At 42.9% G+C, this 12,690-nt stretch overlaps 1 protein-coding gene across 6 annotated transcripts in view; it reads right to left on the reverse strand.

Moving 5' to 3' along the window:
- LOC131258084 (uncharacterized) overlaps positions 1 to 8,551 on the reverse strand; it is a 173,187-nt gene extending 164,636 nt beyond the window's left edge. For 3 of the 6 annotated variants that reach the window (XR_009177861.1, XM_058259139.1, XM_058259140.1), the window contains exon 1: positions 7,953 to 8,539. Coding sequence is in view for 5 of the 6 variants with exons in the window: in XM_058259139.1 (XP_058115122.1) it covers positions 7,953 to 8,254 (302 nt within the window). In the remaining variant the exon portion in view is untranslated. Of the gene's footprint in view, positions 1 to 7,952 lie in introns of all 6 variants that reach the window. The other 3 variants (XM_058259141.1, XM_058259143.1, XM_058259138.1) reach the window with 3 other exon arrangements.
- Positions 8,552 to 12,690: the final 4,139 nt, after the last annotated feature.

Below are 12,690 nucleotides of genomic sequence, written 5' to 3' on the forward strand. Positions count from 1 at the left end.
AAAGTCTAATTAAAACCACAAGCCACAAGTATGAAAATAGATAAAAATCCGATAAGTTAAGAATATGAAGTACAAAATAAAAATGTCACATTCCTCAAAATCTCAATAATAAGCTCTAGATTGTAGACTCTAAAGGTTATCTTCTTCATCTAATTGATTGTTAAAAGTAGAAATATTCTCCATGTACAATGGCACCCACAATTTCGATGGTCCAGATAGTTTAACATCATTGTCACAAGTGAAAAGAATGTGGCACCACCATTCTAGATAAAAATTAAAATTTTCAATGTAAGAAAACTATATATATATATATATATATATATATATATATATAGTGCAGCGTACGCTACACGCTACATAGTTGTGGTGTACACTACGACCCCTGTAGAATTTACGCCACAAGCATCATTCAAAACACTAGTTTTGTGAGTATAAAGACCAAAAAATTCACGATATCTTAATTGTCTTAACTTGGATTTCAGAAATTAATTAGATTTTAAAGATGTATTTAAAATGTCCGAAGCATGGACACTTGCATTGAAAGCTAATGAGATAATTAATTGGGGACTTCAAAGACAATTTGGCACCCCACGAGGTTCGTCATCAAAGACAGGGCAGTGTACTAACTTCCCCCGTAAGGCAATCGCAGGGCCTACCCCAACCCGAGAGGAGGTAATTATGGATGAGGGTCTAGTACACCCATGATGGGTAAAAAACAACACTCATTTCATGTGTTTTAAGTGTGGGCATCTAAGACATCATTCTTTTTATTGTCCTGAACATCAGTCCAAAATTAAAATAAATTTGGATAAGGAAGAAGAATGTAGAAGTCACTCGCGACAGCATACAAACAAAAGTTGAAGTGAACTCATAATATGAAGAACATGCATATGAGGATTAGATACATATTGGAGAAGATGTAACAAAATGTGCATGCAGATAAGGGAGAGTCACTGGTTATCCAATAGACTATGCTATCAATGCGTTGGGCAGTTGATGGTTGTGACAATAGCTTCCACACCACTCATACTTTTTAGTGGAAAAATACGCACAATTTTAGTAGATGGGAGGAATAGGGAAAACATTATCTCACAAGAAATTGTGGATAAATTAAAACTAAAATAACATAAGCATCCTATCAGATTCGTTGGTTCATGAAAGGGGGAGAAGTATCTATTAACTCCAGGTGCTTAGTTTTCTTCTCTATTGAATCGAAGCATAAGGTTGTGTTGTGGTGGTGACATAGTCCCCATTCATGCATACAAATTTTACTAAGGAGGTCTTATTTTTGGTATCGAGATATGATGCATTTGACTCGGGCCAACACCCATTCCTTTGTCAAGGATGGTGTTACTATCACATTGCTCCCAATGAAACATCTTCCAGTACCCAAATCTGATAAAGAGTGCTAAAAAATCACCCAATGTGCGAAAGTTTAAAGAAGAAAGCAAGGAGACTGGCATCATATATGTCTTGGTTATTAAAGAAGACATAAAGCAGTCAAATGTTCCACCTCTTGTACAAGAGCTCCTTCATGAATATAAAGACTTGGTGCCCGAAGAACTCCCAATTGGACTTCCTCCTTATCAGGAACATTCAGCACCACATTAATTTAGTGTCGTGTTCGAGTTTACAAATCTTACGCACTATCGAATGAGTCCAGCTAAACATGTCGAGCTCCATCGACAAGTTATTGTTATAGAAAGACTTAATTTGGTAAAGCATGTCACCATATGTTGTTCTAACATTATTAACTCCTAAGAAGATGAATCTTGAAGAATGTGTGTAGATAGCCAAGCAATCAACCGGATTACTAACAAGTACCAGTTTCATATTCCTTGAAGAATGTGTGTAGATAGCCATGCAATCAACCCGAAGAACTCCCAATTAGACATTATATTGGACATGCTACATGATGCAAAAGGTCTTTTCAAAAATCAACCTGAGGAGCAGATATCATCATACACACATTCGGCCGAAGGACAAGCGGAAGAATGCATTTCAGACTTGAGATGGGTTGTACGAGTAGCTCGACATGCCATTCAACCTTTCAAATATGCCGGGCATTTTCATGAAGCTGATAACAAAGGTACTCCACCCCTTTATAGGAAAGTCCTAAGCTGTCTAGTTTGATGATATTCTTGTTTTTAGTCATAATTCATTCGTTCATCTTTATCATTCGTGGTAAATATTTGATGTACAATGGAGGGAGTCACTATTATTTAACTGGAAAAATTGCTCCTCGTTAATAGTGTTGTGTTTGGGGGTATATTGTGTTTGGAAAAGGGATCGAGGTTGACCAAAAGAAAATCAAAGCCATTGCAGTGTGGCCCAGCCCACAAACCCTTTCGAAGGTTCGTTCTTTCCACAGCTTTGAGACATTTTGCCAGAGATTTATCTAGAATTTCAGCACCGTCATTGCACCTGTCAACGATTGCATGTGGACAGGCAAGTTCGAATGGACTAAAGTGGTGGGTCAAAGCCTCGGTACCATAAAAAATGACAGAAGATCAAGTTCTTATACTTTCAAACTTCAATAAAGTTTTTGAAGGGGAATGCGACACTTCAAATGTTGGCATTAGCACGGTGTTGAGTCAAGAAGGAAAGTTAATCACTTTTTTTAGTGAGAAGCTTAATGATGCATGGAAGAACTACTCCACGTATGATCTAGAGTTCTGTACAATGGTCAAGGCATTATAACATTGGAGACCCTACACAATTCATCAAAAATTCATTTTATACTCGAACAATGAGGCGTTAAGATATCTCAACTTCCAAGTTAAGTACTCATCATGCAAATTGGATGGCTTTCCTACAAGAATATGCTTTTCTTTTGCACCATAAAGTTGAAAATCAGAACAAAGCAGCAAATGCTTTGAGTAGGAGAGTGATTCTACTAGGATCTCTTGCCATGGAGGTTGTTGGATTCGAGGCATTACAAGAACAATACAAAGAGGACACCTTTTTTGGCAAGGTACTTGACAGGTGTATGGATGGTCGAGATCAAAAGTGTGAATTCACCTCACATGATGGATATCTATTCAATTCTATGCATTTCCAAAGAATTGTTGCGGGAGAAGATCCTATATGAGCTACACAAAGGAGGACTGTGTAGACACATTGGAAGAGATAAAACATTGGCCATAGTGGAGGAAAAATATTTTTTCCCTTGTATGCGCCACGACATTAAACAGTTGGTAGCACCACATCACTGATGCCAAGTCTCCAACGATCATTGACAGAAAATTGACCTTTATATACCATTGCTCGTTCCGGTCGCACCATAAGTGGATATTTCTATGAACTTCATTCTTGGTCTTCCCAAACTCAAAGGGTAGCAAATTCGAATTTCATTGTAGTGGATCGTTTATTGAAGATTGCCCACTTCATTTCAAGCAAAAGGACAATGGACGTCACACATATCGTCAACATATTTTTCACAGAAATTGTGCAACTTCACGAGGTACCGAAAACGATAACTTCAAATTGCAATTCAAAGTTTGTGGGTCACTTCTGGCATATTTTATAAAAGCAATTGGGGACTACCCTTCAAGTCTCTAGTGCGTATCACCCTCGAAAAAATGTCAAACCAAGGTGGTCGACAGGAGCTTTAGTAACCTCTTGAGGAGTGTGTAAGCGACAATGTATCTTAGTGAGACTTGACTCTATCCCAAGCTAAGTTTGTCTACAACAACTCGACAAATTGTACGACCAGAAAATTTCAATTTGAGATCATAAATGGAAAAAGTATGTATCATATACTTAACTCAGTACCATTACTGCCACAAGATCAAGTGAGCAAAGATGATGATGCTTTCACAAATCACAACCAAGACTTACAAGTTCAAATAAAGAAGAACATTAAAGACAACACCAGGTACCAACAAGCTGCGAACAAACATCACCATGTGAAGATATATAAAGAGGGTGACTTAGTTATCGTTTATCTCCACAAAGAAAGTTTCCGATGGGAATTTACAAGAAGCTCAAGTCTAAGAAGATTTAGTCCATGCTAAGTCAAAAGTTGGGTAACAATGTCTGTTGCCAAATGACTTAGACATCTTGCCAACTTTCGATGCGGCAGATTTATTCAAGTACCATGGCGAGGCATCTGACGTGCAAAATAAAGCCATTATTGATATGGACAAATAACTTGCAAAAAAAAGGAAGAAAGAAGTTGAACAAGTGGGATCTTTACTCTTGCTCCAGTGGTAGACTCTCAGGAGTTTCAACATCTGGTCAAGGGTTCGATTATCCATAGGTGGCATCCGATCAAGGGTTCGAGTATCCATAGGTGGTGAAATCCCACTATGGCGTGAGTGTGTGGGATTGTGTGTGCGTGTGTAAAAAAATTTTTAAAAAAAATTAAAAAAAGTTGAACAAGCGTTGCGAATGAAGGCTAGTAACACTCAACATGGCCAACACAGGCAACATTTGGTGAAATGGAAGAACAGACTATATTTTGAATGCACATGGATGATGGGTGACAAGTTGAAAAGATTGGAACAAAACATCTACTACTTGTATGAAGCATCTAACTCATCGGAATCGAGTGCTTTCTAACCCAAGAGGAATTATGTAGGGCCCACGGCCCACCTAGGCACATGGCCTACTTAAGATCATCTAGGCCCACTATAGGGCTCAGCAGTGACTTAGGCCCATAGCCCACTGTAGGCCCCAACATGTTGATTTTTTAACTGTTTATTTATAGATTCAAGGGCCTAAATCAAGGATTGCAATTTACTATTTTTTAAAGATATAGGGGATGATTTAAAGATGTGATTGAAGATATGATGAAAATGTGGTTGAAGATAGGGGTGTACACAAACCGAGCTAGCTCGGTTAGCTCGCTCGACTCGACTCAAAAAAGTTCGATTCAACTCAGTTCGAAACTGAGTTTGAGCCGAGTTGAGCTGATTTTTTTAGCTCGAAAATGAGTTCGAGCCAAGTTCGAGCTGGCCCCAGCTCGACTTGACTTGGATCGAATCCAGCTCGAATTGAACTCAGATCGTACCAGTTCGATGACTCGGTTACTTAGCTATTGACATTGCTCACCAAGTGTCTGATGAAATGACTCAACGAAGTGTCGAGACTGTCGAGCCAATGGAATTTTTGAGTTGGTAAGGTTGAATTGCATGTCCTACTATGGCAAGTTTCTACTCCAGCCCAATAGTTGGATATGTATTTTCAGGTAAGCTGGGCTCGGACCCAAGACCTCAATGTTGAAATGCATCCTACAAACACTGAGCTATAGGCATGAATAGTTGAACCCATTGGTAGGTTGTTTCTGTACTGCTGATTTCGAGAGATCTACTGCCTTTGGACAACTCCAATCGCTGAATTGCTGAATAGAGCCTTTTGTGACCCATTACAACCAACAGCCCAGGTGCTACGTGGTGGTCTGGATGTGTGTCAGCATTCATGATGGACTTGTATTGGCCATATAGTTATGGGCCTCATTTACCTTGCTAAATGGAACCAGCTAAGCGCTTTTCTTGGTTTTTATGTTGCTTAGAAGGTGTTTGATAAAATACCTATAAAACCATTACTTCTGTTTTACAAACAGTAGGATTTTGAAGGTGCAGTCCAGGTGTTTGTGGAAATGCTACAATGGCGAACTCGGCTCGAACTGGCCCGAGTTGCTGACCAAACCGAGCCGAGCTGGCCAATCAGGCTCGAGGACAGAGCCGAGCCGAGCTCGAGCTGAGGTCAGCTAGTGGCCGAGCCGAGTAGAGCTGAGGCCAGCTCGACTCGGTTCGATTCGATGTACACCCCTAGTTGAAGATATGAGGTGATTTAGAAATGTAATTAGAATTATTTTCTATATTTGCATTTACTATTGTTAAACTTTTACCATCTTTGGTAGATTAGATTGATTTGAAGTCAACCATGATTGATTTGAAATCAATATCTTATTTCAAGGGGTTCCCCTTCACATTAGAGATTCTCTTGACAGTTTATAAAAAGGGAAAATGATATAGGATGTATTCATTCCAAAATTTTCTAAGTGAGAGTTTCTTACGTTTTGTAAGAGAAGAAGTTTGATATCAATAAAATTATTCCTCCCTCTCTACTCCATTATACTTGTGAGTGTACTCTTTCCCATTTCTTACGATTCATGTGTCGAGATCCCATTGACTCGATAACTGGATGGCACCAACCATTTATGTAGATGTCTTATGATTCTTTAAATAATCTAGAGTTAGTTTAGGGAGAAATTTCTGTCACAATGGGGTGAAACCCAAGGAAAATAATCTCCAAAACATGCAAGGCACAATGTATGATCCGCCATCTCAAAATACGCATTGGGCTATCTTCACTTCTTCCTACGATTTATTGTATGATGTGACAAAGATCGAGAAGAAGAGCATGGTTACCACGAAGCTCAATGATCATGAAGACGGGAAGAAAAAGAAGTCCTTGTGACCGGGGGAAAAAATTGAAGAGATGTGCAAGGTGGTCAAAGAAGTGCTAGGAAACAAGGGGATATGGTCATGGTGCTTAACCATGTTGCTGACACCCCTCTTGTCAAGGTCACCATAGACTATAGATCAACCATAAAATAAATAAATAAATAAAGGAAAAGAAAAAAGAAGAAAAGGCATTGAAAGTCTCAAGCTTGTATAGTGACGAGTTGAGCAATAAGGTGATGGTCAACAGGCAAGCCTCTCTTCAAAGATGCAAATTAGGAAGGATAACTAACAACGGGATATCCAACAGATCAATGGTCTGGATTACTAATTAACTGTGGCCCCCACTCAGGCAACAGAAAAACCAAGTAACCGCGAATATCCATGGACCGAGGATCATACAGTGCCTTTATAAAAAATCCGGCTGACAACGGAACCTACCTTAGATCTCGACCTATAATCCTATAGTATTAAATATCATATGTACATTTCCTAATTTTCCTGCTCATTGGCAATTAGTTGACTTGAAGTCATCTCTAAGGAGGTAGCCTCCTTCAACTAGCAAAATAAATCCATATTTCCAATTTATCTTTATTTTTCGGTCTGGTCCGTTACATCATTACCAATTAGGTCCCGCAAATGTGGCCCGATGATCCACACCATCGATGTAGAAAGCCTCATCATGGATGGAACACAGCCAAAAAATTGCACCAGTCAATCAATTGTGGATGCCCGATCAGCTAAATAGATGCAATGACAGTCAATTATTGGCTGTTTTGGTTCCAAATGAACTGTTTGAAGGCCACATATCTGATGGCAAGGTTTTAGGCCTTTGATGGGCTCCATGAGACTCGTCCCACTCAACTCAGGCTCGATCCAATTGGACACCCTGAGTCACCCCTAACTCAGGCAAGGCTCGACTCAACTCAAGACCGAACTAACGAGTCAGTCTGAGCTGCTGAGTCTTAGAGCTATGTCGGATTGTCTCGATCATCCAACCATTGAAATTCTCTTGCCGCCCACCAGATAAGACTGATCCACCAGATACTGACATGAGGTGCATGGCCCACATCAGATGCTCCACTAGAAATTCATCATAATAAAACTACCAATTTCCACCATAGAATTAAAGCAGACCATATGCGCGCGCACGTATGCAACCAACCAACTAACCTCTGGCATGCACGTGCATCGATCCAGACCATCCAAACCATGGGCCCCATCGCAGACATTAAACAGGCTGAGAATCACACATTCATCCCATCCAATCCGCTCGATTTCCCCATCAATCCTAAACCGTTGACCATCCATCATTTCGACCATCCTTTCAAAGGCCACCAATTCAGCCCCTGTTGCATCCGCAATGCAGCCAATGATTCGAACGGTCCAGATCAACGTACACCCCCTGCCACGTGCACAGAAAATACATGCACGTGTCTAACCCAACATCGTACGCCAGCGTATGATATAAAACATACCTCGTTGAATTTAAAAAGATAAGGCGAACAAAGCTATGTAAAATAAAAGTCCATCGCGACTGACCCCATGAGATTGACTCGGAGATGCGCGCTGAGCTCCGAGAAGAGCTCGTACATCTGCCCCAGATCAGCAGCGTTGCCATGCGAGTAAAGCACCGTCAATCGCGCGGAAGGCTGACGGACGTACATCGCGACGATCTCCGTCCCTTTATTGGTGCAGAGCTTCAAAACGTCCACGTTTTCCCTGCGCGAGACGCCCGTCAGACTCGTCTTACCGTTAGACTCATCTACAGTGAGACTGTAGGAAGGAGGGTTGGGTGGGAAGAAGGCGAACTTCGACGCGACGGACGATGTGACACCACCCATGTCTCTCAGTGGCAGAGGGCGTAAATACGGAGGACGGCGAAGGGGGTTTTGGACTTTTCGCTTTTTGGATCTGCTTCGTTGGGGTTTTGGAGGGTTTGGAAGGAGGGAAAAAGAAATGAGAAAGAAGGAATTTTTAATGAGGGATTTTCGGCGGGGAAAAGATGAGAGATGTAGCGCTGATGCGATATAATCGAGGGAGAAAAGTTTCGGTACTCTGGCGGATTATGATTCTGTGTACACACGCACTTGGGAATTGTACACGTGGCGCAATTTAATCGAATTAGACCGTCCATGCATGGATCCAGTTTATGTGGGTCGTAGATCAAAAATCCATAGATTGATATTAGCTACGATGTCTGATCCTGGACATTTGATGAATGGTTGGGATTTAATAAACCTATGTTTAAAGCGGGCCCCACTGCCTGAGCTGTTTAATTTAAGTATACGGCTTGTGGAATTTTTGCGTGCATGAGTAAGGTTCTGGTGCCTAACTTTTCGATCATGACAAAAGGAAGGAATTCAATGACAGAGATGTTTGCTCGAATACATCACGGTGTACTGTGATCTCGTACGTCGAGGCTTTAATCTTTGAATCCGGATCGTCTTTCGATTATCCAAGCCGTTTATACGACGAGCCTCAACTTGAATGGGGGTACTCAGCGAATAAGATATACAGTTTGTTGCGGTTCGATTTTATATTTGGTCACCTCATTAATGAATCACGGGTCTGCCAGCTGAATTCAAATTGAACAATTATTACCCAAGTGCCAAGATAGCCAATGGATCATAAATCCACCTATATGACTAAGTCCCAGTAAAATTGGTCACATATCCAATCACCTGTAAAGTGTTGTTTTAGGTGATTAGGCAAATGTACAATGTTCGACTTGTCCTCTAGAAATGGGTCGCACATTTACCTTTTGTACTAAAGTAATTTTTCTCTTTAATACATATAAATTAAATAATAATAATAATAAAATTACACTCGATTGCAAGAAACAATTACAGAATATATACATTAATATAGAATTTTACTTGATACTAAAACTAAATTTAGTATTTAAATATGGACTAGAACTACATCTTAAAGCCAATGATTACTAAATTACAACTACGGAATGCACTAAGGGCTGTTTGATTTACCAATTGCAGTGGTAATTCAGGGTAAATGGGTATAAATTATTTACGTTTGAATTTTCAGCTACATTTTCGAGGTGATGTTGACAGCAGCCTTCATTTATAGCACTTTCACATCACCCAAGAAAAAAATTATTATATTTTTGGGGTCCACCGTGATATTGATATGTGTGTCTTATCCACACCGTTTATCCCTTTAGTCAGCTCATTTTAGCATATGATCCAAAAAATGAGGCAGATTTAAACCTCAAGTGAACCACACAATAGGAAACAGTGTGAATTGAGCTCCTACAATTAAAAGCTTTTTGAGAGCCCTAGAAGTTTTGGATCAAGTTGATAATTTTGTTTTCCCTTTATCCATGGCTTTGTGACCTTATGAACATGTTGGATGACAAATAAACATCAATGTGGGCGCTAGGGAGAAAAAAGTTTTCAACCGTTGACGTCTTTACAATCACTATTTCTTAAGACGTGGCCTACTTCACCTTCGGATTTGCCTTATTTTGGACTCATACCCTAAAGGTGCTGTTTAAAAAAGTTGGATGGTGCGGATAAGTCACATACATCATGATGGGGCCCACAAGTTGAAATCGGTTGTAACATGGTTTTTCTAAACAGTTTTCGAGATGTAATTCCTCGCATATTTCAAACAGGTGAAATTAGTCATAATTACTGTTTACATGTATTTATCTTGTTTTACCGCTATGAAAAAGGACAAAGGAGACCCTGGCTAGCGCAGGGGACCCTCCGATGCCCAAGTCAGGCCTGGACTCGGGGTCTTAAAGTATTGAAAAGTCTTTTGGAGGAATTTGTTTTCGTACCTCTCAAGGTGAGGGCCCCCCCTTCTTTTATAGCTGCTGGGGCATTTAATCGTACGAGGATTCTCTTCCTGGTATTGTGCGCGAGATCTTCTCCTGGGATCACGGAATCTTCTCCTGGGATCACGGAAACAGGATCGTGCCCGTCTCATGCCTTCATCCGATCCCGTGAGCTTCGGGATCGGGAATCTTATCCCAAGACATCCGGAGTGCGGCTTCATCTTGTGACGGTCGATCCGATAAAGAGGTCCACCCGAAGCATGCCCGAGACACTGACGACCCTGCCGACCCGTCGGGGCCGACTCAACCTTTGCCTCGGTCTAGCGAATAACTCCTCGGATTTGACACATCCTTTGGTGGCCCGAGGCATTTAGTCCGAGTCTGCGGACTTGTATGTTTTGTCCCCAACAAGAGCCCCCTAAAATTTAAGTGAATTTTCCATATGACACCGAGGAGTAGCGAGTGCTGAGTCGGTTCATAACTTAGTCCGAGACGAGAAGTAGTCGTTAAGCGCATTCATTGAGACCTTTGATGGGGACGGTTCAGCTTCTGACATCGTATGCGTCGGCCATCAAATCGCAGGTCCCGCCAATGAGGATTGGACACGTAGTAAAGCTATTATTGTTGCTAGTCGGCGTGCTCCACGTGTCGAGTGGGGGAATCGATGCAGGCGTCGAATCATTTCCCCATTAATGTCTCCGCCGTAGGGCGACCTTATAAAACGTCAGGGGTCCCGCACTTCGAACTTTTACTGCTCTTGCCATTCTCGCTCTGCGTTTTCTCTGGGATTTGCGTAGCCTTTCATCTCCTTCCTTTCTTCTCTCTTTATCGTCGGCACTTCTTTCCGCCACTGTTCCTTTCTCTCCGGTGAGTTTCTCCTTCCTCTTTATTACATAATAATAATGGCGGATAGGAGTTCTCAAAGCCCCCAGGGGGGAGTTTCCGGAGACGAAGGCGAAGCGCAACGTTTTTGGAACGTTGCGGAATCGCCTTCTTTACTAACGGAGATAGCAGTGGATGCCAACGCTGCTTGTATGCCTGAGAGAGTCACCGACGATCAGGCGGAGCGCCCTGCTTCCGTCGTTCCTTCCCGTGGCGGGTCATCCTTATTAACCCGCCCGGGGAGGCCCAACTTACCAAGGGACATGGAGGAAGATGAAGAGGAAGAAGATGAAATTTTAATCGCCGGAGGAACCCCTGACCCAGTTCCTGCTGATGAATCGGCGCAGGCCGAGTCTGAGGGAAGAATCGGGGGAAGATTTAAGCGGTCCGGTTCCTTCGGTCTTGACTGAGGTGGACAGAATTCGAGTCGGGTATCATATCCCCAGTCGGTCATCACGTATCTTCCTCGCCCGAATGACCTGCCAGATCACCCTGCTGGGGCAGTTGCAATTTACCAAGTATCGATGCGGTGCGGCTTGCGTCGCCTTGGACCATCGTCAGGGAGTTTTATCTCGCATACAGATTGCCCCGGGGCAGATAGTCCCGAATGGGTGGAGGAACTTACTCGGATGTGCGGTGTTGTGGGCTGAGATGGAACAGCCACCGCTCACAGTCGACGAGTTTCTCCACCTGTACCAAGTGCGGGTAAATCCGAACTACCCTGGCTTCTACGTCTTTGCTGCTTGGCGAGGCGGAGGCGGTTCCCTGATAACCGACCCTCCCACTTCCAACAAACATTGGAAAGAGCGTTGGTTCTGGGCATGTGGTCGATGGGAGACGGACGAGTCCGGGTCTTGCGAGGCTCGTGTCCCTCGGACATTTCAGAGAGCAGGTGACTTGGGTCTTCTCTCCCTCGCCCTTTTTCATTTTTTTTTTTTTGTTTTTGTCTGACGGACTTGTGTTTGGCAGATATTCCGAAGAAGAAGCCGAAGCTCGGCAGCACTGCCTCGGCTCGGATCAAAGAGTTGAAGTCGTTGGATCCGAGGGACAGGTCTTGGAAGGTGCTTCTTCAGCCGGAGCGCCTTCACCTTGCAGGTCTGGACTCGGAAGTTACAGGTAATTAAGAACGAATCTTCTGAATTTTTCAAATTTCCGCCGACTTACTTCGCCTTGCTCTCCCCCTCCTTTTTTTTGTTTTTGCAGATCTGCCCGAAGCTCGTCCCAACCTAAGGATTGTCCCCGAACCGGAGATGACTGGAGCTCGTCCTGCCCTTAGACCAGTCACGAAGTTGAAGGCTCCTCCACGGTCAGTTCTTCTTTCAGAGCCTCGGCCACCGAAGAGGCAAAGGGTGCCGCGGAAGGAGAAAGAGCCAGCGAGCTCTTCTGCCCCTCCGGTCGTCGTGATTCCCGACCCGGACGAAAGGGCGGAAGAGACGGCGATTGCTGCTTCGGATCCTCAGGCGGCACCTGACTCGGCACGCGTTGAGACGACGGTGCCGAGTCGGGAAGAAGAGACCGGGGCCACGACCTCAAGGGGGGAGGAAGAGACGAGGACTGCGTCCTCCCGAGGGGAAGAGACGAACCAGGAGGGGCCGTCAA

Source organism: Magnolia sinica, chromosome 10, assembly GCF_029962835.1.
Source record: "Magnolia sinica isolate HGM2019 chromosome 10, MsV1, whole genome shotgun sequence".
In the NCBI taxonomy this organism is placed as follows: Eukaryota; Viridiplantae; Streptophyta; class Magnoliopsida; order Magnoliales; family Magnoliaceae; genus Magnolia; species Magnolia sinica.